At 46.5% G+C, this 27,725-nt stretch overlaps 1 protein-coding gene across 3 annotated transcripts; it reads right to left on the minus strand.

Annotated features, from left to right (window-relative positions):
- Positions 1-4,882: 4,882 nt before the first annotated feature.
- LOC147905269 (protein CHAPERONE-LIKE PROTEIN OF POR1, chloroplastic-like) lies at positions 4,883-27,725 on the minus strand. 3 transcript variants are annotated; one of them, XM_087379218.1, is made up of 5 exons: positions 27,557-27,725; positions 27,282-27,400; positions 6,444-6,826; positions 5,477-5,553; positions 4,883-5,377 (listed from the first exon to the last, which is right to left on the minus strand). In XM_087379218.1, exons 1-5 carry the CDS (start codon positions 27,658-27,660, stop codon positions 5,227-5,229), a joined length of 834 nt encoding a protein of 277 aa, XP_087235344.1. In that variant the 5' UTR covers positions 27,661-27,725; the 3' UTR covers positions 4,883-5,226. The 3 variants fall into 3 exon arrangements, with proteins under 3 accessions (XP_087235344.1, XP_087235340.1, XP_087235350.1); XM_087379214.1 differs by having other exon boundaries at positions 27,282-27,415; XM_087379224.1 differs by lacking the exons at positions 4,883-5,377; positions 5,477-5,553 and adding an exon at positions 6,236-6,273 and having other exon boundaries at positions 6,398-6,826; positions 27,282-27,415.

The raw sequence follows: 27,725 nt of genomic DNA on the forward strand, positions 1-27,725 counted from the left end.
AAAAAAGGTTAATATATTGAGATTTATGTAGAAGAGGTAAATATTTTGAGGTGGGAAATACAAAGAACAAAGGTTAATAGCAAGGTGCATTACAATGGGTTTCTGCAACAAACAAGTAGTAAATGCGACAAATTAATTACAAGTTTAGCTTTGGAAAATTCAAAGGGTTGTGTAGATCAATCTTTTAGCAAGAGAGGGAAAACATGTATGGCGGTGAAAGAAGAAAAAGTTTGGTTCTATTTTGATGATGTACACCATTCAGAGGACAATGAAGACAATAATTGGAATAGAATGTTGCTAAGGGCACTACATTAAGTACAATAGAAGTGCATGCCCTCACAAAAGTAGGATTTTCTTTGAATGGATTTGGGGCTTCTAAAAAACATGGGGGAACATCCACATTACTTGAGATAATGTTGGAGATTCACAATCTTTTGCAACACAATTTAGTAAGAAACACCAAACAATTATTGCAATAGTAGAGCATATGGAAGTTATAATAGAAAAGGTGGAGATGTTGCACTTTGTGATGAGAAGAAGAAGATTGAGCAAGATTGTAATGGAGATGGCGCTACACTCTAGAGTCTTTAGGTACCACTTTTGAAATTCTCCCCAACCAAAGCCCCAATTCATGTGGAATTTAAAGACCTCCCTTTGGCATTGTTCTCAATCACTTCGTGCCTAGGAATAATCAATTCCTGGGAATTGGCCAAGAACATTTTATAAGTCTGAGGGGGAATCTTCAAGCCTAGTGCTGATGGACTTATTAGTAGACCCTCCTAGAGCCATATAGTGTTGGAAGATGAGAGAGAAGGGAAGCTAGTACAAAAAAAGTTCTACAAAAATATTCCTAATTCCTTCTTCCTCTGTGGAAGGGGTGTTCATTTCATTAGAGACTACCCAAAGAGAGCTAGTAGAAGAAATGCAAGTGGGAACGGGGAGTAAAATAGGGAGATTGAAGAGGAAAAGACAATGGCTAAAACCAAGGTACACTAGTAGGCACCCAAAACCCCTTAGAGAGAGGTTGCTACAGAGTTGTAGATAGGGAGTAGGTGCAAGAGACTGGCTATAACAGTGAGCAAGAGAGTGAAATGAAGGAAGAAGGGGAAGTAGAGAAGGGAATTGGAATCATCGAATCCCCCAACCCCTTTGAGATTCTCCGCAAGAAATTAATGGTGATTTAGATGAGGATTTTGTCGAGGTAATGTCTTAACACTCAAAAGTAAAGAAAAAGGCTGACATTAAAAGAGTTGATGGGTTGGAGAATAATAAAGGAAGAAATCCATAAGGGGTATTAGCTTGACTCTAAGGGCCAACTCAATTTAAAAGAAAACCCAAAAAATGGTTTTGACCTATGGGACAACAAGTACTAATTTTTTCTTTTTTGCGTCTAATTGTTTAGGGTCTTTCAATGACTTTAGACGTACCCTCTTGAGGAGATGCCTAAAGAGGTGAACAAGTTATAAGCCAAAGCGTACAGCAATAATGGAAGAAGCTCAATTTGATGTAAGAGAATATCATTGTCTTGTTTCATCTAACTTTTGCATTCCAATGCATCTGGTTTCTTCTTGCTGGTGGAATCTCTTCAAGAAGTACAAGGCTCTACTTGCTTCATCAAAAGTGATGAATGTGTCCTAAGGAGGCTCATCATCTGATTGAGATTCAATCCATTCCCGGATTTCCATCGTTAAAGTTTGGTTTTGGAAACTCATCGTCCTGGACTTTAGAAACATTCTGTACTGGTTCACTCTACTTTTTAGGCAATTCAAATATTGTGTTTTCTTCAAGAACTAGCATCTCCCCCAATAGATTCTCTTGCAATGTCAGTTTTTCATGTTCTATCGTCTGGATTGTATTGTTTAACTGCTTGCTATCTCTTGGTGCCTATCTCTTTGGAGTGGTTTCAATTCTTACTAATTTCACTGGTTTCTTAGGGGAAATTTTCCCCTATTTCCCTTGTTCTATATCTCTCACATGCAGGGGTTCTTGGAATCCTTTTCTCTTGTCCTCTACTACCACAATCTCATCCTCTGTATATCCGGCTTTCTTTAGCCATTGCTCTGTATATATGACCTATACTCCGAGAAATGCCTTTGTTGCTGCCATAGCCTCCCCTTCAAAACATTTAGGGATGCATTGAAGTGGCCTGGGTGCATTAGGGATGTTCACAAACAAGGCAAATAAGACTGAGCAGAGTTTATTGTGCACCAAACTCCGGCAATTGTCTTTGTTATTCACCTCCCCCATAATTCTATCATAGAATAACTTTGCCCAATTTATTGGGTTACCAACCTCTATATAGTGCATCAAAGCACAATTATCTTGTGAAATATAGTTGTATTTGGTCAATAGCAAGACCCTCTCCAAAAACCAGTAAAATCGCTCCTTTCTTTGGTCCACCTGTGCTTTTTACTAGGAAGTATCCCTTGGAATGGGCACAAGGGCCAAATTCCATGATCATCACCTCATTCGAGATATATAAAAGGGCTTTAATTGAGGCATTGAGATCTAGAGGTAATTGGAAAAGTTTTGAAATTAACTCCACCGTGATAGGCATATCCAGTGTTAAAAATTGACCGTCATTGCCTTCAAGAGTTGAAACTGCTCCTCCGCTTCCATGTTCACGTCCCACGTCCACTAGGGAGTTTATAGAACGCATGCAACCTCATAGCATGTAGCCAAAGTGTGTTCTTCTTCATCATATCATGGAGATTGTGCTTATATCCTTCAAAATGTGCAATGGTTATGATGGCAAGACTCAACTATTTGATTGTTGTTGGCCTCTGTTGTCCACACAAGAACCATCAATCCGCCCAAGAAACCTTTCTCCTCTTCATGTCAGGGTTGAAACCTGTTGCTACAATCTGCAAGCTAGAGGAACTGCTACCAACATGCTCTCCATCCGCCACTTCTTCTATTATGCTTAGATCACTCCCCGCATGTTGGTTATGAAGTTGAATTGATTGGCATAAGATTGCACCAATTGCCCAGGAGTAAGATGTTGATTTCCTCTTTGAAACAATAAGAGGTAGTGAACTATAAGTGCCAACTTTCAAAGGATGAATTGTACACGTGAGCAATCACAGTCACCACTCTGGTTACTCATGACTTATTTTATAATCCACCCAACTCATCGAATTGGTTTCAAAATATAAGGGTTTGAGGCAAAATCCATTTACTGGTTTGGGAAATCTTTATCCATGCAAATCAAGCCATCGAAATGTGCCCTAACCCAGATCCTCTATTATATGAAATGGGCCATCATATCTCAATTTCTTTTTTCTAGAAATTTTCCCAACTACAAAAATTTAAACCTAACACATTTGATTTTATGCTAATTAAGAGCAAGTTGTAGGTGTGGGACAAAGAGTCTCTTGCTTCAATAGGAGGTAAACAAGTTAACCAACTTAGAGTTTTTCATTGGAAGGGACATAAGAGTTTAACCCTAATGCCCACTTTCTTCTCTTAGTGTGGTATCTATGATTCGCTCAACAAGAAATAGTTGAGGGATTCAATAACAATGTGGAAAGCAAGTTTTGCAAGAATCTAGAAAAAGAATTTACCAAGGAAACAATCATGCTTACTTTGTTGATTCTAGAAATATGCATGAAACCCTCCAATAGAAGGGTTGAAGCTCTTTTATTGGTGCAAACTGCTTTACTAATTGGACCTCAAACTATGATGTATGAATTTTTGTTATGAATTTTTTGTACTCCTTGGAGATGTGCTCTTAGAGCTCATGTAATGAATGTTATGATAGCTTTATAATAAGAAATCAATTTAAAAACCCTCCTCTTTTTGAAAAAAGAAAAAAAGATGAAGGAATTTCATAATGGCGAAGGTGTGACCTACACAATCACTACAACGAGCTCATCTATGAGGAACAAGATTCACAATGGAATGGATCTACAAGCTCCGCACATTGGAGGTGGCAAAAAAGATGCAATTTTATGCAGACGATATCACTACCCTTTCCAGAATGGACAAGATTCGGACCACTTTCCCAACCGATCCATGTTCATGATCAAGTCTGCAGACGATATAGAGACTCTTGAGACAAATCATACGACAAAGGTGATGGTGACGTGGGAGACCAAACTAGACCGGACACAAAGGCATGTGACAAACTTCTACACATTTGAGTTGGCACCAAGTCACAGGAGGAGCTGAGTCAACTCGCGAGAAGAGAAGACAAGGAGCATTGGAGTCAAACCCAGAAAGACCATGCACAATGCATAGACAAAGCAGAGCATGCACGATGGAGTTCCACATTATCCCCGCTCTACTCAAAGGGGACCATCAAAGTCGAGGTATCACTCTTGAGATGGCCCACCGGGTACAAAGAACACAGAGGCCATACCTCCCACCACAGCAAAAGACGACCCGACAAAGGCAAATGCAAAAAATCCTCCTCTCACATCAGAGGACTACTGAGGCACCAAGATCATAGTTGATCACATCTGTTGTTTGTCTTTGAATTTCTTAGTTTAGTATGCAGCAAGGGCCTTAGCGAGCACTTGCATCAGCCCATGGTAGCTTGTATGAGATACTGTACTTTTGTCTCTTAGGCCCATAAGGCCTCTTGAAGGTGTAAATATTTGTTTTTCTTCCTTTGTTTTAAGCACACTTTCAAGGGTGATCTAGTCTTACGGCTTCCTATGCACATGCAAACTAGAGCATTTGGATTCAGTCCTCATTACGAGTTGCAATGAATTTTGGTTTGGCTAGGACTGTTGACATAACCAACATTTGGTAAATTAGTGTGATGCAAATCCATGAGCACTCAACCAGACAAAAAATAGATTTTCATAATCACCTGCCAAAAAAGGTATAGCTAGCTAAGACCATAGATTGTAGGACCTCTATCAAACTCACCTAGAAATTTCAGGAGAAAGAAGCATCATAGCCTGAATATCATCTGGAAGTTGCTTACACATCATGCCTTTGCAAGCCCACTACTTGTTGAAAAATTACAAATCACACCAGCACTATTGCAAGCTCATGCTGACTGAACCTACTGAAGCGTCAAGTATGACCTCAGACAAGTCAAATTGTGGAGAATGTAAAAGGCTATCAGCTATTTGTATTCACTGGTTCAGTGCTCTATGATGTTATGATGCTCCTGATTGGGATCTGTGAACAGCATGCGTATTATTCTCCTTGACTGTCTTTATCCAGTCATTTTAGCCAAATGCAACCAAGCATTCGCCCCTAAATTTTGTAATGTCATTTCATAAAAGTACATGAAAACCATAGAAATACATAAGAAATCAAAGCAGTGAAAAGCTCCAGGCTCCAAGTGCGTGGAAATAAAGAAGTTGGGATAACTGGTACAAGAAGGGAGCCAAAAATCCATCCAACCACAAGACCACCAAACCTGAAATACACAATCAACTCTTTAAATACAGTTTCCATTTTCAAACTTATTGTAATCAAACAATACAAAAACTCCGGGCCTGCAGTGTAGTTTGTTTACCCAAGAATGAAAGCTCTTCCAATGCTTTTAAGCCTATCATTGAGAAGGTAAATGCAGGCTGCTAGGGAAACAGCCACCTGTAACAATCCTCAACAGTTACGAATTCCTGAAAATACCAAATGGCTATTCACCTATCTAAATAAATTCAATTCATTAATCTGCATCGCCTCCCCCTTAATGTCAATTAACCTAAACTAATCTATATATATACCTAGATGAATCCAGGAACATTCCCAAACTCATCCTCTAAAAAAATAATTTAGTGCAGTTTCAATCTCACGATAGTCACTCATAAGATTGAAAACCATAAACTCCATCATGCATAGCAAGGACTAGCTACTATGACATCCCCACTGATGTCATCAGCGCCCAACAATGGGTGTAGACCACAGTATAAAAATATGCTCACACATACAAATCCACACACCCACACATACCTGAATATCCATTTATACAACTAATCTATAATCTAATTAACCTAAGCTATTCTTACCTAATTAATCTAATTAATTCACTCCCTCACCGCCTCCCTGTACCTTCGCCGCTTCCCTCGCAAGCTCGCTCAGCCTCTCCCCTCCACTCGGTCATCTCTCTCCCTCAACTCTCTCTGTGCCTCCCCCACCCTCAAGTCTCCCTCCCCCTCATATACTCGCTCAAGGCGGCACTGCGAACCTTCTGGATTTTTGACGATTTCTATGCATTTATTATGGGCATTCTAGACTTCTAAGAACCTTCTAGATTTCCGAGCAATTATTTTGGCCAGCATCGCTTAGCTTAATCGGGTCTATGCAAAACTTCTCCCTCCCACCTTACTTAATCGCTCTCTTGGCTGGCGCACTCTGCTTCTAATTAATCGAATTTCTTTTTCTCAATGTCGTGGGCACCTATTTTCTTGCATAGCTTTCAGTATTACTATAGCACCATCTTTGTGATCAAAAAAATGAATTCCTGAACAAACAACCAATACCTGGAATGCCGGTCCACCTTCTGCTGGGTTCATCACACTCCAAACTCCCAGAAGAGCAAAAAGAACTGCCCTCTGTAGAATGACCTGAGAAGAAGGAACCTCAAACCTATTCAACACATTTCGCACCCATGGAGGTGACTCTGCAACTTTCTTCTTTAAATTGCTCTTCAGATTGATTTTTGACTTTTTCCTCGCCCGGAAGCTTTCCATTAGGATCTTGTCATAGGCTGCTTCGATAGACTCTCTGCTTCTCTCATGCCCTGCATATTGCTTGATAAGAAAATCATGTGCTTCCTGAATCTCCTCCTCAGAAGCATCTCGACTAACGCCTAACCGCTTATATGGATCTCGGACACCGACCCTTGGGAAAAATGCTAGGGATCCTGAAACAAACAGATCTTGTTGCAGTCCATTAATCCTCGCGTATTACTTGCATGCATTGCTACAAATTTGATCTAGCTAATAACATGAGTTCGGAGACCTCAACGAGAGACAATTGCAAAGCCATCCATTTAAGGCATGTTAAGCACATCCTCACATATGATGGTATAGTTCCTTTTGCTTGCAATTAATATATCATGCATGTTGAAAGATGGAAGGATCTAGCATACAATCAAAAGGTGAGGGATATAATTAAGCACGGATAATGAAGGTTATAATGCAAGGAATGTGATTATGGAGCTATGTGAACCGGTTATAAATTTATGGAAGCAAGAAGGATTATGCTTGTGAATGGACAATGGAAGATCAAAGTATGAAACGAATATTTACTATGAGATACATATGATTATTGCTTGATGATCTTTTGTACATAAGCACATAACTCTGTTATATGGGATCATTCAATAACTTTACAAGGAATCACTTATAATGGAAATTAGAGTAAATTTATAATCAGATTGTAAGGCAAGATTGGATTGGAGATCCCATTCCTGAACGGGTAGCATATGAGGTTAGAATTCTGGGTAAAAAATATCGCTAGCATATCATGCACGTTGAAAGATGGAAGGATCTAGCATAAATCCATTGATCAATGAGTCAGAAAATTATCTTGGAAAAACCTACACCCTTGGCTAATTTCTCCATGCAGCGGAAATAGAAATGGACAAGGAGTGTGCAATGGAGGAATCTTAGAGAGGAGAAGGGAATGCTTTAATCAAAACTTCAAACTTTCTGTGTCCACAAGAGAGAACTCACAAGCACCAAATTCAGGCGATAGACAACAGTAGAACACTCCAAAATGTCTCAGAATATACTGCACAAATCTGAGCCAAACACTCTTACAGAAAGCTTCACTAGATATCCCAAAACATGCAGCAATTTGCTCCCCTGGATGCTCTATGGTGAGCACAAACACTGCTCCTACTTATGTCCTCGCACCCCTCAGATGGTGTGCTTCTCAGTGAACCTCAGTAACCACCCATAGTGCGAGCTCCTTGGACAGCACCCTCCTGCAGACATGTGCTCTCCTATGCACCAAGGTCTCCTCTAGAAGGTGAGGGCTGCTCCCAGTCTAAACTGCAAAACGCCCCCACAATGGGGCCTTTTTATAGAGGGCTTCAGGCCCTCCAGACTGGCCAACTAGTCTGTAAAACAGCCGACCAGCCACAAATAGGGAGGCCGTGAGCCTTAGTAGTGGCTGCATGTATCTCCTCAGGGGGCCCTTCAGGTTCGGCTTGGTCTTGAGCAATGAGATTGGCATGGTGCTTCTCTTGTTCTTGTTCCTTCTTTTTTACGCAATAAGCCTCAACATGTCCTTTTCTTTTACAAAAATGGCAAATAATATTTTTATTGGTCTTCCCTTTGCTTGTGGCAGCAAATGCATGATCACCAGCAAAGGCAAGAATGGCATCTTTTTTACAGCGGTCCTTTTCAGTAAGTAGAGCCACCATATCATCAAACGTGGTAGTGGCAAGGCATAGAACTTCAAGGGTTTGCTCAAAAGGAGGTATACCTTGCATACTCTTCATAAGGACATCCATTTTATCCTCATCATCAGGCCAGCTTTTCAAGCTTAAGAGACTGAAATTTTGCTAAATGATCACTCAACTCTTCATTCTCTTCCATTTTTAAATCATAGAACTTGATATACCTTTGTAAGACTAGAATATGTCCAATCATACAAATTTAGATTTTTTGTTGTGCTTAAGTCCAAAAATCTATACAGAAAATAAAAGGGGAAACGAAAGAGAATAAAAAAGAGGTAACAAAACTTTTTTTTAAAACAAAGGAAGACATACTTAGCAAGCAAAGCAACACTTATGCCGTCATCAGTGCCCAAGCATAAGCAGCTATACTGGGTTTCTAAAGACCCCCGGAGTCTCTTGGGCAAACTCGGTGCTTACTAAAATATGTCAAATAAACAAAAGAGAAAGAAAACAAATAAGCTCATAGAACTTGAGTTTCAAAAAGACTTTGGAGTTGGTGATTTTGTTACCAAAAAAGCTATCAAGACGATCCCAAATCTCCTTAGCAGTTGAAATCCACATGATGAATAAGGGAGTCGGCCAAACAAAGACCAATGAGAGCAATTGCTCTTGCATTCTGTTGCTTCCATACTTTGCATTGTTGCTGATCACTTGTATCAAAGTGGTCTTCCTCAACGACGTCCCAAACTCCTTCGCGCATAAGAAGCAATTGCATCTTTGTTTGCCAAGTTGGGAATCCTTCCCCCTTAAACTTCTTCACGAGCAAGGAACATGAAGACAAGGAAGTCACGGCGGGCAGCAAACTGAAGTGACAAGCTCACAGCCCGAAGTGAAGAACCGTCAAATAAGTCGGCTGGTCTGGGACTCCGAATGCAGCAGGAGGCTCCATGTGTGCAAGGCGGCTAATGTAGGTGCTTTTGTAGGTGTTGCAGCAGCTAGTCGGTGGCTTTAGGTGCTCCAAAGTCAAAATGCAGCAAGAGGGTGCCCCGAAATGCAGAACCAGATGAAAACGCGGCACTTGTTGACATGGGACTGCTCGGAGGTGGCTTCAAACACTTCAAAGTGCTGGAGAAGTAGCTCAAAGGTAGTCGGCTATGCAGCAGCACCACCAAAACAGTGATTTCTGACAATGGAAGGCTTCTTGTAGGAGACTATCCTCTGCATCAGCTCCAAAATGGTCCGAATGGAGGCGGCAGCAAGTGAAGGCTCAAAGTAGTACCAAAATTGGGTCAAACCAGGTGCAAACGAATGAAAAGGAGAGGTGACTAGGAGGAGACAGATTTAGGGTTTCAGCAGATTTAGGGTTTGGGCAGATGGCGTGGCAGGATGGGTTAGGGCAGGGCCAACCTGCTCTGATACCTGTTAGAAACATGGTGTTGAAGGGGGGGAGGGGGGAGGGGAGAGAGAGAGAGTAGGCTAGGTTGAAAGATAATGATACTCAAATGAAATGACTCACATGACTAAAAGAGCTTGAGGCTTCATTTCATCGATGTGACATGAGAAGTACAAGACTTTATAGAATAGGCACACACACTCTAGTACCAAATATATATGGGATAACTCCCAGAGTGACACGTGGTACTCACACATAGAACTACTACTAGAACTCCCAAGTAAAACACACTGTTTGGCTATGATTTCTCCAACAAGAGGAAGAGCCCAAGAACTCACACAGTGCACTTCAAATCTAACTTCTTTCCTTAGTGTGTACTACTTTAGATGTGCACACAGTAAATGGACAATGCACAAGAGAGAGATGTAGAACCAGCAAAATATATATCAAGCCAATGTGGACCAAATCATATACAAAAGAGGTGTCCAGTGTGCCACCCTCTATCAGCAGAGTATGACTAGATATAGAACCCAAAAGACTGTTCTCCTACGTCCAAAATACTTGGCCTGCAGTGCTCCCCTAGACCTTATGTCGGCCTCGTAAGGTGTGCCTCGCAGTCACACCTCCCTGCTGCTCCTCTAATCCTAAGGCAGTGCTTGCTGTGCTGCTACGGAGGAAGCCCAAACTGAGGAACAAGTGTCCTCCTTGATCCCATCTTCCTTTGCTGCTGTGAAGGCAGCCCTTGATGAAGACCTGTGAGCTCCTATGTTTGCTGCAATCAGCCAATTCCCTTGCTGCACCAGCAGCCTCCTGGTTTGCTCCTTGAAGCACGTTGGGCTGCTCACAAAACTGACTCAGTGAAGGGCTCCTTTTAGGCTGGAACCGCAGCCAACCAGTCGACTGGGTCTGTGAACTGGCCGACTAGTTCCCAGACTGGCTCAACCAATTCCAGCAGTCATTTGCTGCCCCAAGTAGCCACGTAGCAACCTGCCACTGGCCCACCACTGTCCAACTCTGTTCCAGGCCTTTCTAGGCCTTTTTCCTGGCCCATCCTCCACTCCAATCTGACGTGGGTCTGCTCCTGCTGTTCCGCCTCCATGCTAGCCCTGATCCAGCCCATTTGCAACTGGTTCAGCCCTTCCACAGGTCAGTACACGTGCGCCCCTTGTACCTGTAGTTCCCTGGCCTGTTCTGGGCATCCTACTAGGCTCTTGCAGCACCAATGGAATGCCCAGAGATGGACCTGATGCCCCGAGACCAGATCTGCTCCAGTCAACCCTTTCCTGGACTGCCAAATGACCACCGCCTGTACCAGACTGCTGCACAATTGTTCCATACTGGTTCTGTCCACCAGATACTCTCCAAACTGCCAGGTAAGCTTCTTCCAGTTGCTGCCACATGGCAGTCCATGTGCTGACCATGTGGCAGCCTTTCTGTTCCTGCTAGACCTGCCCATGTGAGATGTAATCTAAAATCTGGTGCACCTCTCCCATGCTCTCCTCATTTGGGAGCTTGCAGGATAGGAGTTGACCCTTCCAACAGTAGCCTGTGTCACATGCGCACAAGTAGGGGGAGTAAGGGAGACTGCCACATGGGCGACGAGCAGGCTGCCAAGTGGGCAGCCCTCAAGGATCTGGTGTAGAGCTGCAGCCACATGGGCTGCTGTGCAGGCCCTGGTACAGGCCCATGCTGGGCAGATGAGTTGGCATGCAGCCAGCAGGAGGCCTCACATAGATCAGAAGATGTTAGTCAGGTCAGCAGGCCTGGCTGCTGGTGAGGTCAGTAACAGGCAGTCTGTGGACCTGGTCTGGACGTGTTGGCTGGCTGACTGGATCGGCCAGTCAGTAGGTCTGGTAGGCCAGACAGGAGCCCACTGTAGAACACTGCAATATGTTTAGGACGGAGCAGCAAGCAGAGCAAGTGAGGCCTAAGGCCCCTGTTTCCCTGCTGTTGCAGGCAGCAACCAGCCCGTGTGCTGGTTGCCTATGATGCCGGCCTGAGTCTCTCTCTTTCCCCAGCCCTCCTACCTCTCACTGCCCCTTGGCCCCTCAAATCGAGGGCTCACAGGTGGGCACAGTGAGTTTCTAACACCCCCCCTCAATGTCACAACTGTGGGCCAATCCCCATGCGTTTGGTGAGGTGCTCCATCTGTTCTCGAGGGAGTGCCTTCGTGAAGAGGTCGGACAAGTTGTCGGCGGTCGGGCAGTACATAAGCTCGATCACGTCGTCGATGATGAGCTCTCGAACAAAGTGGTAATGAACTTCGATGTGCTTGGTCCGTGCATGGTACACTGGATTCTTGGCGATGGCTATGCAACTCTGATTGTCGCACATCAGCACTGTTGCGTCCTCCTGACACACGTCCATGTCCTCCAGAATCCACCTCAACCACAGTGTCTCACAAGCTGCTGTACACGCGACTCTGTACTCTGCCTCTGTAGATGAAAGGGCCACTGTGGGTTGCTTCTTACTCAGCCGAGAGATGGCACCAGATGCAAGTAAAAAACAATACCCTGTTGTCGATCTTCAGGTGTCAGCATCACCCGCCCAATCACTATCACAGAACCCACCTAGTTCGATGCCTTTGGTGTAGGTGATCCTATAGGTGCAAGTACCCATTAGATACCTCAGCACCCGTAAACCTGCATCCCAATGACTGTATAACGCCTTCTTCAACCTGCAGACCTTTAATGGGGACCCTGGATCTTGAAAGCCCGGTGGCTGCTCCACGTATACCTCCTCCTCCAGGGTTCCATTAAGGAATGCGGACTTCACGTCCATTTGAAAAATAGGCCACTAGAATTGGGCAGCAAGGGCAATCACTGTCCGCATAGTAACCATGCGGGCTGTGGGAGCAAAAGTTGCATCAAAATCCATGCCTTCAGTGTGAGCAAAACCTTTGACCACTGACCTTGCTTTATACTTATCCAAGCTGCCGTCTGATTTGTATTTAAGTTTGTATACCCACTGCCAATGACTTTCCGTCATGGGGGCCTGGCCACTAAGTCCCAGGTATTGTTCTTCAGGATAGCATCCATATGGCTCTACCTGCATGGCAGCCTGCCATTCTGGATTGTCCTTCGCCTCCTCGAAGGTCCTTGGCTCGTCAAGCTGAGCCACCAACGCAAAATTCAGATGGGATCTTTTGAAGACGTTAGGACCGACGCAATCCGAAACTGCTACTCTCAGGTAATTCGGTGACCCGAGACTCTTCCAATGTCCTTAGGTACCATTGGGGCAACCTTTTCTGCTTCTCAGTGGGAGGAGGAACTGGAACTGCTTCTGGAACATCCTGCTCTTCCTCAGTATCTTATGGAACATCAGCTTCTGATTTTGCCACCTTTTGGATGGTCAACCTGGGGCGGAATGGGTTCGGGGGTTAAACAATCTCCTCCTCCTCAATCTGAGGCTGCCGGAGGACATTGTGGACAAAAGAGGTGAAGTTTTAGTTGAAGCAGATGTGGATGAACTCAGTGCATGGGAGGAGAGGGATGCTCAAGCCTTAGCAATGCTTATTGGCACGACAGTAGATGCTGTGATTCCTCATATCCAGTTGGCAAAGACGTCTTCGGAGGCGTGGGCCATTCTGAAGGAGCTGTATGAAACCGATAATACAGCCCGTATCATTACTCTTCAGCATCAGCTTTATAATCTTGATATGAATGAGGGTGATAGTGTGCATGATCATCTGACAAAGGTGAAAGTCGTGCGGGACCAGCTCGCAGCGGTTGGTCAAAAGGTGGACTCGAGTCAATTGGCGTTGCTCACACTCCACAAGTTGCCACGGAGTTTCAAAAGTTTTGTGACTACGGTCACTGCGGGTCAACGGACTAAGCCAATCACCTTTGAGGAACTTGGCCCACTCCTGCTTCAGGAGGAGGCTCGAGAGAAACTCTTTACGCAAACCGACGAGAAGGCATTAGTGGCCAAAGACAAGCCTGGAAAAGGCAAGCCAAAGGAGTCCAAGAAGTCAGAGGACACTGACCGCAAGAAGAAAATGAAGTGCTATTACTATGAAAAGCTTGGCCACTCCGCCAAAGAATGCCGAAAGAAGAAGGCAAATCAGAAGCGGAAGAGAGAAGCCAAGAACAAAGAAGAGCCTAAGAATGATTCTGCCAATGTGACGACTGGACAGTTGTTTTTAATCAGTGAACATTGTTCAGCATATGCAGTCAGTGAAGGTAAAAAGGGTTGGTATGTTGACAGCGGTGCTTCCAAGCACATGTCTATCAGAAGGACTTTGTTCAAAACCATGGAAAGTACACACCCGGATTCCAAAGTTTCTGTCAGGGATAGCCGGACGTGTCCTGTGAAGGGCATCGGTAGCATTCCTTTCATTACAACCACGGGTGAGGAGAAGGATATCTCTGGAGTACTTTATGTACCCAACCTTTGCAAGAATCTACTGTCTGTAAGTCAGATGGACAAAAACAACATGGCAGTTCTCTTTCAAGATGGCAAGGTCACTGTGACATCCAAAGCAAATGGATAGATGGTGGCTCAAGGAGTTGAAGAGAACGGACTGTACCGCCTCAGTGCAATGTTGGTTCATGAAGACAATGGAAAGTCCAAACTTTGGCATGAGCGCTTCGGTCATGTCAGCTATGGAATCTTGGCTGAAATGTCAAAGTCGAAGATGGTGGATGGACTTCCACCAATTACAGGCAAGGATGATGTCTGTAGGGCTTGTCTAGAAGGCAAGCAGCACAGGGATAAGTTCCCACAAGCGGCCTCGTTTCGGGCCAGCAAACCACTTGAGTTGGTTCACGCCGACATTTGTGGCCCAATGTCTACAGCATTGTGGGCAGGATCCAGGTACTCACTTCTCTTTGTGGATGATTTCAGTAAAATGACCTGGGTATATTGTTTGGCTAAAAAAGTCTCAGGCTTTCGAGAAGTTCAAGGACTGGAAGCCCAGAGTTGAAAAGGAGACATGGGAGGATGTCAAGACATTCCGCACAGACAGGGGGGAGAATTCACCTCAAATGAGTTCAACACATTTTGTCGCAAGCATGGGATCAAGCAACAACTCACCACAGCACATACTTCTCAGCAAAACGGGGTAGCCGAGAGGAAGCATAGAACCACCACAGAGACACGGCTTGCTATGCTCCGAGGGAGGAACCTTTCTAAAGCCTATTGGAGTGAAGCTATCAATACATCCGTACACATTCTCAACAGGACCAAGACGAAGGTCATCAAGGACAAGACTCCATATGAGGCATTTTATGGTAAGAAGCCCTCTATCGCTCATCTTCGCATTTTTGATTCTAACGCATGGGTGCATGCGCACAAGGAAGACAGAGGACCAAGCTCGATTCCCGGAGCAGAAAATGTATCTTTGTTGGATATAGCGAAGAATCCAAGGCCTATCGACTCTTCGACCCAGTAAAGAAGCAAATCCTTATCAAGGGAGGAGCCTCAGATTGAGGAGGAGGAGATTGTTCAACCCCCCGAACCCACCCCGCCCCAGGTTGACCATCCACTAGGTGGCAAAATCAGAAGCTGATGTTCCACAAGATACTCAGGAAGAGCAGGATGTTCCAGAAGCAGTTCCAGTTCCTCCTCCCACAGAGAAGCAGAAAAGGTTGCCCCTGTTAGAAAATAGGAGGGAATGAATCACTCAAACCTCCACCCAAGATCTCTCCCACTCTTCTTGACACTCAACTCAGATAACTGATCACAGATGCAATAAACACTCACTCAGAGATAACTAAAACGGAGAGAGAGAAAGAGTATATTCATCCACCGAATGGTGGGCAGAAACTGGCTCCAAGGGAGTAATACAAAACTCAGCCAAGTGCTGAGGAGAACTGATGGAACTCTCTCTGTCAGACTGAACCAGCTCTGAGTGCAGAGCACAGCCTAGGAAGGAGGCTTTCTGTCCTGCACTGGATGCTGGAATGAAGGAAGGAGTGGGCCTTTTATAGGCACTGCCCAGGCCCTCTGGATTGGCCGACCAGCAGGATCGGTCCCCTGTCTGGTGGCCGACCAGACTGTTCTGGAAATCCGACCAGGGTCGGCCCTGGTCGGTGGCCCTGGTTGGGCCGACTGGCCCTGCCATAGGCCCATATAAAAGGGTGCCCTGTGCAGCCAGTCCATAGGACTGTTGACGCCTTCAAGGGAGGCACAGGGCCCCCCTATTTCTCTGCTGTTGCAGGCAGCAACCAGTCCGTGTGCTGGTTGCCTATGATGTCAGCCTGGGTCTCTCTTTCCCAGCCCTCCTACCTCTCACTGCCCCTTGTCCCCTCAAAACGGGGGCTCACAGGTGGGCACAGTGAGTCTCTAACACCCCCCCTCAATGTCACAACTGTGGGCCAATCCCCATGCGTTTGATGAGGTGCTCCATCTGTTCTCGAGGGAGTGCCTTCGTGAAGAGGTCGAACAAGTTGTCGGCGGTCGGGCAGTAGATAAGCTCGATCACGTTGTCGATGATGACCTCTCGAACAAAGTGGTAATGAACTTCGATGTGCTTGGTCCGCGCATGGTACACTGGATTCTTGGCAATAGCTATGCAACTCTGATTGTCGCACATCAGCACTGTCGCATCCTCCTGACACACGTCCATGTCCTCCAGAATCCACCTCAACCACAGTGTCTCACAAGCTGCTGTACACGCGGCTCTGTACTCTGCCTCTGTAGATGAAAGGGCCACTGTGGGTTGCTTCTTACTTAGCCAAGAGATGGCACCAGATGCAAGTAGGAAACAATACCCTGTTGTCGATCTTCTGGTGTCAGCATCACCCGCCCAAACACTATCACAGAACCCGCCTAATTCAATGCCTTTGGTGTAGGTGATCCCATAGGTGCAAGTACCCTTCAGATACCTCAGCACCCGTAAACCTGCATCCCAATGACTCTTCCTGGGAGAAGCAGAGAACTGGCATAATAGCCCAACTGCATAACAAATATCTGGTCGAGTATTGGTAAGGTAAAGCAAACTTCCTATCAATCGTCAATACAAGGGAGTATCAACCGGCTGAGATGTGTCGTGCACACTTAGCTTAAGCCCGACCTCCATGGGAGTGCTGTTCTGCAATCCTCCATTTGAAATCTCTTCAGAAGTTCTCTGCAATATTTCTCCTGTGAGATGAAGATCCTGTCTTTGGCCTGCTTTACTTCAATCCCAAGGAAGTAATGTAATAACCCAAGGCATTCATCTCAAACTCAGACATGAGTAGCTCCTTGACCTGTGAAATCTTCTTGACATGATCACCTGTCAAGATAAGATCATCAACATAGAGGATGAGTACCAGTCGCAATCCCTTCTCAATGAACAAGTAAAGGTTTGCCTCAGAAGGACTCCGATTGAGCCCTATCTTCTGAAAGAATATATCAATCCTTTGGTACCAAGCTCTGGGGGCCTGTTTCAGCCCGTATAACGCCTTCTTCAACCTGCAGACCTTTAATGGGGACCCTGGATCTTGAAAGCCCGGTGGCTGCTCCACGTATACCTCCTCCTCCAGGGTTCCATTAAGGAATGCGGACTTCACGTCCATTTGGAAAAAAAGGCCACTGGAATTGGGCAGCAAGAGCAATCACTGTCCGGATAGTAACCATGCAGGCTGTGGGAGAAAAAGTTGCATCAAAATCCATGCCTTCAGTTTGAGCAAAACCTTTCACCACTAACCTTGCTTTATACTTATCCAAGCTGCCGTCTGATTTGTATTTAAGTTTGTATACCCACTTAGTGCCGATGACTTTCCCTCGCAGACGCCTGGCCACTAAGTCCCATGTATTGTTCTTCAGGATAGCATCCATCTCTGCCTTCATGGCAACCTGCCATTCTGGATTGTCCTTCGCCTCCTCGAAGGTCCTTGGCTCATCAAGCTGAGCCACCAACGCAAAATTCACGGCTGGGGTCTTTTGAAGACGTTGAGACCGCCGCAATCCGGAACTGCTACTCTCAGGTAATGTGGTGACCCGAGACTCTTCCAATGTCCGTAGGTACCATTGGGGCAACCTTTTCTGCTTCTCTGTGGGAGGAGGAACGGGAACTTCTTCTGGAACATCCTGCTCTTCCTGAGTATCTTGTGGAACATCAGCTTCTGATTTTGCCACCTCTTGGATGGTCAACCTGGGACGGGGTGGGTTCAGGGGTTGAACAATCTCCTCCTCCTCAATCCGAGGCTCCTCCTGGGGTTCAGGTTCCTTTTCCGCGAAGACAACATCCCGACTGATAAGGATTTGCTTCTTTACTGGGTCGAAGAGGTGGTAGGCCTTGGATTCTTGACTATACCCAACAAAGATACATTTTCTGCTCCGGGAATCAAGCTTGGTCCTGTCTTCCTTGTGCACATGCACCCATGCGTTAGAACCAAAAATGCGAAGATAAGTGATAGAGGGCTTCTTACCATAAAATGCCTCATATGAAGTCTTGTCCTTGACGGCCTTCGTCTTGGTCCGGTTGAGAATGTGTACGGCTGTATTGATAGCTTCACTCCAATAGGCTTTAGAAAGGTTCCTCCCTCGGAGCATAGCAAGCCCTGTCTTTGTGGTGGTTCTATGCTTCCTCTCGGCTACCCCGTTTTGTTGAGAAGTATGTGCCGTGGTGAGTTGTCGCTTGATCCCATGCTTGCGACAAAATGTGTTGAACTCATTTGAGGTGAATTCTCCCCCTCTGTCTGTGCAGAATGTATTGACATCCTCCCCTGTCTCCTTTCAACTCTGGCCTTCCAGTCTTTTAATTTCTCGAAATCCTGAGACTTTTTAGCCAAAAAATATACCCAGGTCATTCTACTGAAATCATCCACAAAGAGAAGTAAGTACCTGGATCCTGCCCACGATGCTGTAGACATTGGACCACAAATGTCGGCATAAACCAACTCAAGTGGTTTGCTGGCCCGAAACGAGGCCTCTTGTGGGAACTTATCCCTGTGCTGCTTGCCTTCTAGACAAGCCCTACAGACATCATCCTTGCCTGTAATTGGTGGAAGTCCATCCACCATCTTCGACTTTGACATTTCAGCCAAGATTCCATAGCTGACATGAACGAAGCGCTCATGCCAAAGTTTGGACTTTCCGTTGTCTTCATGAATCAACATTGCACTAAGACGGTACAGTCCATTCTCTTCAACGCCTTGAGCCACCATCTGCCCATTTCCTTTGGATGTCACGGTGACCTTGCCATCTTGAAAGAGAACTGCCATGTTGTTTTTGTCCATTTGACTTACAGACAGTAAATTCTTGCAAAGGTTGGGTACATAAAGTACTCCAGAGATATCCTTCTCCTCACCCGCCGTTGTAATGAAAGGAATGCTACCAATGCCATTCACAGGACATGTCCGGCTATCCCCGACAGAAACTTTGGAATCCGGGTGTGTACTTTCCATGGTTTTGAACCAAGTCCTTCTGTTGGACATGTGCTTGGAAGCACCGCTGTCAACATACCAACCCTCTTTACCTTCACTGACTGCATATGCTGAGCAATGTTCACTGACTAAAAATAACTGTCCAGTCATCACATAGGCAGAATCATTCTTAGGCTCTTCTTTGTTCTTGGCTTCTCTCTTCCGCTTTTGATCCGCCGCCTTCTTTCAGCATTCTTTGGCGGAGTGGCCAAGCTTTTCATAGTAAAAGCACTTCATTTTCTTCTTGCGTTCAGCGTCCTCTAACTTCTTGGAATCCTTTGGCTTGCCTTTTCCAGGCTTGTCTTTGGCCACTAATGCCTTCTCGTCAGTTTGCGTAAAGAGTTTCTCTCGAGCCTCCTCCTGAAGCAGGAGTGGACCAAGCTCCTCAAAGGTGATTGGCTTAGTCCGTTGACCCGCAGTGACTGTAGTGACAAAACTTTTGAAACTCTGTGGCAACTTGTGGAGTCCACCTTCTGACCAACCGCTGCGAGCTGGTCCCGCACAACTTTCACCTTTGTCAAATGATCATGCACACTATCACCCTCATTCATATCAAGATTATAAAGCTGATGCTGAAGTGTAATGATACGAGCTCTATTATCGGTTTCATACAGCTCCTTCAGTATGGCCCACGCCTCTGAAGACGTCTCTGCCAACTGGATATGAGGAATCACAGCATCTACTGTCGTGCCAATAAGCATTGCTAAGGCTTGAGCATCCCTCTCCTCCCATGCAAAGAGTTCATCCGCATCTGCTTCAACTAAAACTTCACCTCTTTTGTCCACAAGGTCCTCCGGCTTCTCTTCGGTCCCATTCACAATCTTCCACAACCTCCGTGCCAACAGATGGCTTCGGATCTTGACTTTCCAGATTGGATAGTTCGTCCCATCGAGCTTTCCAGCTTCACCGAAATTGGGGATAAATGAAGAAGGAAGATGACTGGAGAAGGAGGAAGGACGAGCAATGGATGTAGAGGCTTCTGAACGCTGATCCATCTCGGTGAATAGCAAAACTGAATAACTGAAACAGAAATAAATGTACTGACATTCTGTGCTAGCCTGAGCTGAAAACAGAATCGCCTTACTGCTGAAAACAGAATCGCCTTACTGCCAAGGGACTCCTTCCTTCAGAGAGTGCTTTGATGAGGAAGAGTTGAGAGCCTATGGCTCTGATACCATGTTAGAAAATAGGAGGGAATGAATCACTCAAACCTCCACCCAAGATCTTTCCCACTCTTCTTGACACTCAACTCAGATAACTGATCACAGATGCAATAAACACTCACTCAGAGATAACTAAAACGGAGAGAGAGAAAGAGTATATTCATCCACCGGATGGTGGGCAGAAACTAGACATCGTTTGTCGAAACGAGGAGGAGGCTCCAAAGGAGTAATACAAAACTCAGCCAAGTGCTGAGGAGAACTGATGGAACTCTCTCTGTCAGACTGAACCAGCTCTGAGTGCACAGCACACCCTAGGAAGGAGGCTTTCTGTCCTGCACTGGATGCTGGAATGAAGGAAGGAGTGGGCCTTTTATAGGCACTGCCCAGGCCCTCTGGATTGGCCGACCAGCAGGGTCAGTCCCCTGTCTGGTGGCCGACCAGACTGTTCTGGAAATCCGACCAGGGTCGGCCCTGGTCGGTGGCCCTGGTTGGGCCGACTGGCCCTGCCACAGGCCCCTATAAAAGGGTGCCCTGTGCAGCCAGTCCATAGGACTGTTGACGCCTTTAAGGGAGGCACAGGGCCCCCCTGTTTCTCTGCTGTTGCAGGCAGCAACCAGCCCGTGTGCTGGTTGCCTATGATGTCAGCCTGGGTCTCTCTTTCCCAGCCCTCCTACCTCTCACTGCCCCTTATCCCCTCAAAACGGGGGCTCACAGGTGGGTACAGTGAGTCTCTAACAGCCCCAATGGTACCTACGGACATTGGAAGAGTCCCGGGTCACTGAATTACCTGAGAGTAGCAGTTCCGGATTGCGTCGGTCCCAACGTCTTCAAAAGACCCCATCCGTGAATTTTGCGTTGGTGGCTCAGCTTGATGAGCCAAGGACCTTCAAGGAGGCGAAGGACAATCCAGAATGGCAGGCTGCCATGCAGGCAGAGATGGATGCTATCCTAAAGGCATCAAACTAGGCTGATTCTGTGACAGTGATTGGGCGGGTGATGCTGACACCAGAAGATCGACAACAGGGTATTGTTTCTTACTGGTGCCATCTCTTGGCTGAGTAAGAAGCAACCCACAGTGGCCCTTTCATCTACAGAGGCAGAGTACAGAGCCGCGTGTACAGCAACTTGTGAGACACTGTGGTTGAGGTGGTTTCTGGAGGACATGGACGTGTGTCAGGAGGACGCAACAGTGCTGATGTGCGACAATCAGAGTTCCATAGCCATTGCCAAGAATCCAGTGTACCATGCGCGGACCAAGCACATCGAAGTTCATTACCACTTTGTTCGAGAGCTCATCATCGACGATGTGATCAAGCTTATCTACTGCCCGACCGCCGACAACTTGTCCAACCTCTTCACGACGGCACTCGCTCGAGAACAGATGGAGCACCTCATCAAACACATGAGGATTGGTCCACAGTTGTGACATTGAGGGGGGGTGTTAGAAACTCACTGTGCCCACCTGTGAGCCCCATATTTGAGGGGACAACGGGCAATGAGAGGTAGGAGGGCTGGGAAAGAGAGAGACTCAGGCTGGCATCATAGGGAACCAGCACACGGGCTGGTTGCTGCCAGCAACAGCAGAGAAATAGGGGGCCTTGGGCCTCACTTGGAGGCGCCTGCAGCTGCATAGACTGGCTGCACAGGGCACCCTTAAATAGGGGCCTGTGGCAGGCCAAGTCGGCCCGACCAGGGCCAACCCTGGTCGGATTTCCAGGGCCATCTGGTCGGCCACCAGACAGGGTACCGACCCTGCTGGTCGGTCAACCCAAAGGGCCTGGGCAGTGCCTATAAAAGGCCCACTCCTTCAGTCATTCCAGCATCCAGTGCAAGACTGAAAGCCTTCTTCCAAGGCTGTGCCGTGCACTCAGAGCTGGTTCAGTTTGTGAGAGAGAGTTCCATCAGTTTTCTCCAGCACTTCGCTGAGTTTTGTATTGCTCCCTTGGAGCCAGTTTCTGCCCACCTTCCGGTGGATGAATATACTCTTTCTCTCTCTCCGTTTTAAGTTATCTCTGAGTGAGTGTTTAATATTCATCTTTCTCTCTCTCCGTTTAAGTTATCTCTGAGTGAGTGTTTATTGCATCTGTGATCATCTATCTGAGTTGAGTGTGAGGAAGAGTTGGAGAGATCTTGGGTGAAGGTTTGAGTGATTCATTCCCTCCTATTCTCTAACAGTCTTGTCCTTGACGGCCTTCATCTTGGTCCTGTTGAGAATGTGTACGGCTGTATTGATAGCTTCACTCCAATAGGCTTTAGAAAGGTTCCTCCCTCGGAGCATAGCAAGCCCTGTCTCTGTGGTGGTTCTATGCTTCCTCTCGGCTACCCCGTTTTGCTGAGAAGTATGTGCGGTGGTGAGTTGTCGCTTGATCCCATGCTTGCAACAAAATGTGTTGAACTCATTTGAGGTGAATTCTCCCCCCCTGTCTGTGCGGGACGTCTTGACATCCTCCCCTGTCTCCTTTTCAACTCTGGCCTTCCAATCCTTGAACTTCTCGAAAGCCTGAGACTTTTCAGCCAAACAATATACCCAGGTCATTCTACTGAAATCATCCACAAAGAGAAGTGAGTACCTGGATCCTGCCCACGATGCTGTAGACATTGGGCCACAAATGTCGGCATGAACCAACTCAAGTGGTTTGCTGGCCCGAAACGAGGCCTCTTGTGGGAACTTATCCCTGTGCTGCTTGCCTTCTAGACAAGCCCTACAGACATCATCCTTGCCTGTAATTGGTGGAAGTCCATCCACCATCTTCGACTTTGACATTTCAGCCAAGATTCCATAGCTGGCATGACCGAAGCGCTCATGCCAAAGTTTGGACTTTCCGTTGTCTTCATGAACCAACATTGCACTGAGGCGGTACAGTCCGTTCTCTTCAACTCCTTGAGCCACCATCTGTCCATTTGCTTTGGATGTCACGGTGACCTTGCCATCTTGAAAGAGAACTGCCATGTTGTTTTTGTCCATCTGACTTACAGACAGTAAGTTCTTGCAAAGGTTGGGTACATAAAGTACTCCAGAGATATCCTTCTCCTCACCCGCACTTGTAATGAAAGAAATGCTACCGATGCCCTTCACAGGACACGTCCGGCTATCCCCGACAGAAACTTTGGAATCCGGGTGTGTACTTTCCATGGTTTTGAACCAAGTCCTTCTGTTGGACATGTGCTTGGAAGCACCGCTGTCAACATACCAACCCTCTTTACCTTCACTGACTGCATATGCTGAACAATGTTCACTGATTAAAAACAACTGTCCAGTCGTCACAGTGGCAAAATCATTCTTAGGCTCTTCTTTGTTCCTGGTTTCTCTTCCGCTTCTGATTTGCCTTCTTCTTTCGGCATTCTTTGGCGGAGTGGCCAAGCTTTTTACAGTAATAGCACTTCATTTTCTTCTTTCGGTCAGCGTCCTCTGACTTCTTGAACTCCTTTGGCTTGGCTTTTCCAGGCTTGTCTTTGGCCACTAATGCCTTCTCGTCCATTTGCGTAAAGAGTTTCTCTTGAGCCTCCTCCTGAAGCAGGAGTGGGCCAAGCTCCTCAAAGGTGATTAGCTTAGTCCGTTGACCCGCAGTGACCGTAGTCACAAAACTTTTGAAACTCCGTGGCAATTTGTGGAGTGTGAGCAACGCCAATTGAATCGAGTCCACCTTTTGACCAACCGCTGTGAGCTAGTCCCGCACGACTTTCACCTTTGTCAGATGATCATGCACACTATCACCCTCATTCATATCAAGATTATAAAGCTGATGCTGAAGAGTAATGATACGGGCTGTATTATCAGTTTCATACAGCTCCTTCAGTATGGCCCACGCCTCTGAAGATGTCTCTACCAACTGGATATGAGGAATCACAGCATCTGCTGTCGTGCCAATAAGCATTGCTAACGCTTGAGCATCCCTCTCCTCCCATGCACTGAGTTCATCCGCATCTGCTTCAACTAAAACTTCACCTCTTTTGTCCACAATGTCCTCCGGCTTCTCCTCGGTCCCAATCACTATCTTCCACAGCTTCCGTGCCAACAGATGGCTTCGGATCTTGACTTTCCAGATTGGATAGTTCATCCCATCGAGCTTTCCAGCTTCACCAAAATTGGGAATAAATGAAGAAGGAAGATGACTGGAGAAGGAGGAAGGACGAGCAATGGGTGTAGAGGCTTCTGAACGCTGATCCATCTCGGTGAATAGCAAACTGAAAAGCTGAAGCAAAAGAGATGTACTGACCTCCCGTGCTAGCCTAAGCTGAAAACAGAATCGCCTTTCTGCCAAGGGACTCCTTCCTTCAGAGAGTGCTTTGATGAAGAAGAGTTGAGAACCTATGGCTCTGATACCATGTTAGAGAATAGGAGGGAATGAATCACTCAAACCTCCACCCAAGATCTCTCCAACTCTTACACACACTCAACTTAGATAGATGATCACAGATGCAATAAACACTCACTCAGAAATAACTTGGACCGAGAAAGAGAGAGAGTATATTCATCCACCGGATGGTGGGCAGAAAAAACAGCTCACAGGGAGCAATACAAAATACAGCAAAGTGCTGGAGAATACTGAAGGACTCTCTCTCTCTCACAAACTGCTCCACAACTGAGTGCACAGCACAGCCTTGGAAGGAGGCTTTCAGTCTTGCACTGGATGCTGGAATGACTGAAGGAGTGGGCCTTTTATAGGCACTGCCCAGGCCCTGGAGTTGACCGACCAGCAGAGTCGGTACCCTGTCTGGTGGCCGACCAGGTGGGCCCTAGAAAACCGACCAGGGTTGGCCCTGGTCGGTGGCCCTGGTCGGTGGCCCTGGTTGGGCCGACTTGGCCTGCCACAGGCCCCTATTTAAGGGTGCCCTGTGCAGCCAGTCTGCGCAGCTGCAGGTGCCTCCAAGTGAGGCGTAAGGCCCCTGTTTCCCTGCTGTTGCAGGCAGCAACCAGCCCGTGTGCTGGTTGCCTATGATGCTGGCCTGAGTCTCTCTCTTTCCCCAGCCCTCCTACCTCTCACTGCCCCTTGTCCCCTCAAATCGGGGGCTCACAGGTGGGCACAGTGAGTTTCTAATATAAAGCCTATAGGAGACACCTGGTGATCTAGTAGGCGTTATACTGCAGAGGGTTCAGCATACAGAGCTCATGTTGGTGCCAGACCTCAGCGTATGTTTGCTGCAGATGTTGGTACGGATTTCTATTCTATAGATGAGACCTATTTAGGCTGTACATCCGTGTTCTCTCTCTCTGATCTGAAAGTGTACTTTTGGAGCTTTGTGTACAGATTTCTATTCTATAAATGAGATCTATTTTGGCTGTACGTCCGTGTATTCTCTCTCAGATCTGACAGAGCTCTCTATCTCTTCTTCTATCTGCAAAACTACAAGCAAGTTAAATTGCATGTTGTGCCATGTCACAGCTTCGCATCAGATGTCTTGCTTTCTCAGTTGGTGGTTGCAAGGACAGCAGCAGGACAGCAGCAGTCCACCTGGCCTGCACATATACAGCAGTGGCAAACAGGGCAGAAACAGCAGCAGAGTTCGCAGGAGACTAGTCTGTGGATTTACAGAAGCACTTAGTCTGGAGATTTACAGACTTAGTCAGAGGATTTGCAGACTGAGTCTGTGGAAGGAGTTTGCGGGGCCATTTTCCCTCATTTCATCCATCAGCACTTGCAGCCTCAGTACAGCCTCAGTACAGCCTCAGCAGCCTGCAGCCTGCAGCCTCCAGCAACTCCAGGGAGGAACAATAGGCTTTGAGCAGCAAAAAGAGAGAGGGAGAAGACAAGCAGTCTGCCTCTCTCCATCTCCACCTGGAAGGGACCTCCCTTCATGTACAATTACCTTTCTCAGCCCTTTGGGCAACAGTTGTATTCAGCCTATTGGCAAATAGTAAGCACTATCTATGGGGGGCCGGTTCCAACCCAAACATGCATTTATTCTCACACCCTACAGACACAAGCATGTGTGTTTGTGTGACTTTCAAGTTCAGTACACGCTTTTGCAGTTACCATTACATAGCAGGCTAGAGAGAGTGTGAGTTAGCTCTGGGCTTGTTAATGGTATCAGAGCTTCAGAATTTCTTTCCTGAGAGTGTAAGATACAGATTAGGAAGGTTTATCTGTGCACGGTCACCACCCACTATGGCAAGTCAATCATGCCTCCCAACCCCAACATTAAGGGTGAGGCGATATCCGACCATGTGGTGCTCTGCCAGAAGCACCTCCACAAGCAGTAGCAATGCCCTCCGAGGCACAGGTGACTCAATTGGCCATGGTAGCCATGATGCACAACAGTCCGAGAACCTCTTCACCCAAACTCTACAACTCTAGGACCTCCCCCACTAAGAACACGCCCCGGGGTCTGTGAGAAAACCAACTGATTTGTTCCACTTGATTTTCGCACCAGCGAGAACCGGGACTATGCTGAGCAGGAATGGCACCAGGCTGCGACTGAGAGACCAAGGATGGGCAGCAAAAGAAGCAGAAGAAGCAAGAGACCACGAGGCTCAAGAAGACAAAGAAGAAGTGTGACGGAGTCCATACTTTACCTCCTTCGAGGTTTGGTAGGACTTTGCATAGCAGGGCCACGTAGTCCATATGACTTTTTCATAAGATTGAAACCGTAAGTCGAACCCACGATCAGTTTGAGCATGTCCCAAAATCATCCAAAGCACGTGTACGTAATGCACAAATAATATGACATGTTCTTAGGGAGATATACGTTTGTGTGTGGAAGGTAGATATATCTCTAAGGTCTGTGGAAACAAGTAGGAAGGAGTCCGTCCTTAACGTCCTTAGAGATTTGGTAGGACTCTGACCTCCTTGACACAGCAGGGCCACGTAGTACAGATGACTTTTTCCTAAGGTTGAAAGCGCAAGTCAAACCCAGGATGACTTTGAGCATGTCCCAAAATAATCCAAGCAAATTGCACAAGACATTAGCGCATGCTAATATAGGTCCAGCCTATTGGCTGCATTGCATCAGAGCCGACAACGTAGATGTGCAGTAACGGAAGAAATAGGAACAAAGAAACACTCGAACCAATCTGTCCACAAGCAAGTACAAGTATGGATAGAAGGGAGGGTAGAGGAGAATACCGGGCCTTTCCTCGGCTCTCCCGTCGAATGAAGCGTCCATTGTGCATACTGTTGTGGCGCAGGGGTTGACGATTTTGAGGCTCCACGCATGTCGCTTCTCAGTCCACAAAAATAATGTCCTGGAAAGGAAAAACCTGTCAAAACTCCAAATTAAATTTTTGAGAAGGGAGGAAGAGGTCTAAAGGTCAAAGGGGGGGAGCTAGACAAGGGAGATATGTTGAGGCAAAGGGATTGGAAAATGCAGGCAGAAGGAAAAAGGGTTTGAGAGGAGTTACCTAGAGTGCAAAGCCGAGAGAGGGGAGTGATTGTAATGGCGGAAGAGAGCAGTAGAAGGAGAGATGAACGGGGGGGAGACACGGAGGCGAGCGGAAGCCTCCATGTGCCTAGAATCCCTTCTCTGCCTTACTCTAGCACACTACACTCTAAACACCACACCTCTACTCT

This window comes from Dipteris shenzhenensis, chromosome 1 (assembly GCF_047967505.1).
Source record: "Dipteris shenzhenensis isolate YYH24624 ecotype China chromosome 1, Dip_SZ_1.0, whole genome shotgun sequence".
Taxonomy (NCBI): domain Eukaryota; kingdom Viridiplantae; phylum Streptophyta; class Polypodiopsida; order Gleicheniales; family Dipteridaceae; genus Dipteris; species Dipteris shenzhenensis.

Bases quoted from the DNA above. Each gene is read 5' to 3' on its own strand.
- LOC147905269 (XM_087379214.1), bottom strand. From the start codon at position 27,660: ATGGAGGCTTCCGCTCGCCTCCGTGTCTCCCCCCCGTTCATCTCTCCT. The intron at 5,554-6,443 runs GTATTGGTTGTT...GGATTGTTACAG, and splicing joins AAGGTGGACCGGCATTCCAG to GTGGCTGTTTCCCTAGCAGC. The intron at 5,378-5,476 runs GTAAACAAACTA...TGTGTATTTCAG, and splicing joins GGAAGAGCTTTCATTCTTGG to GTTTGGTGGTCTTGTGGTTG.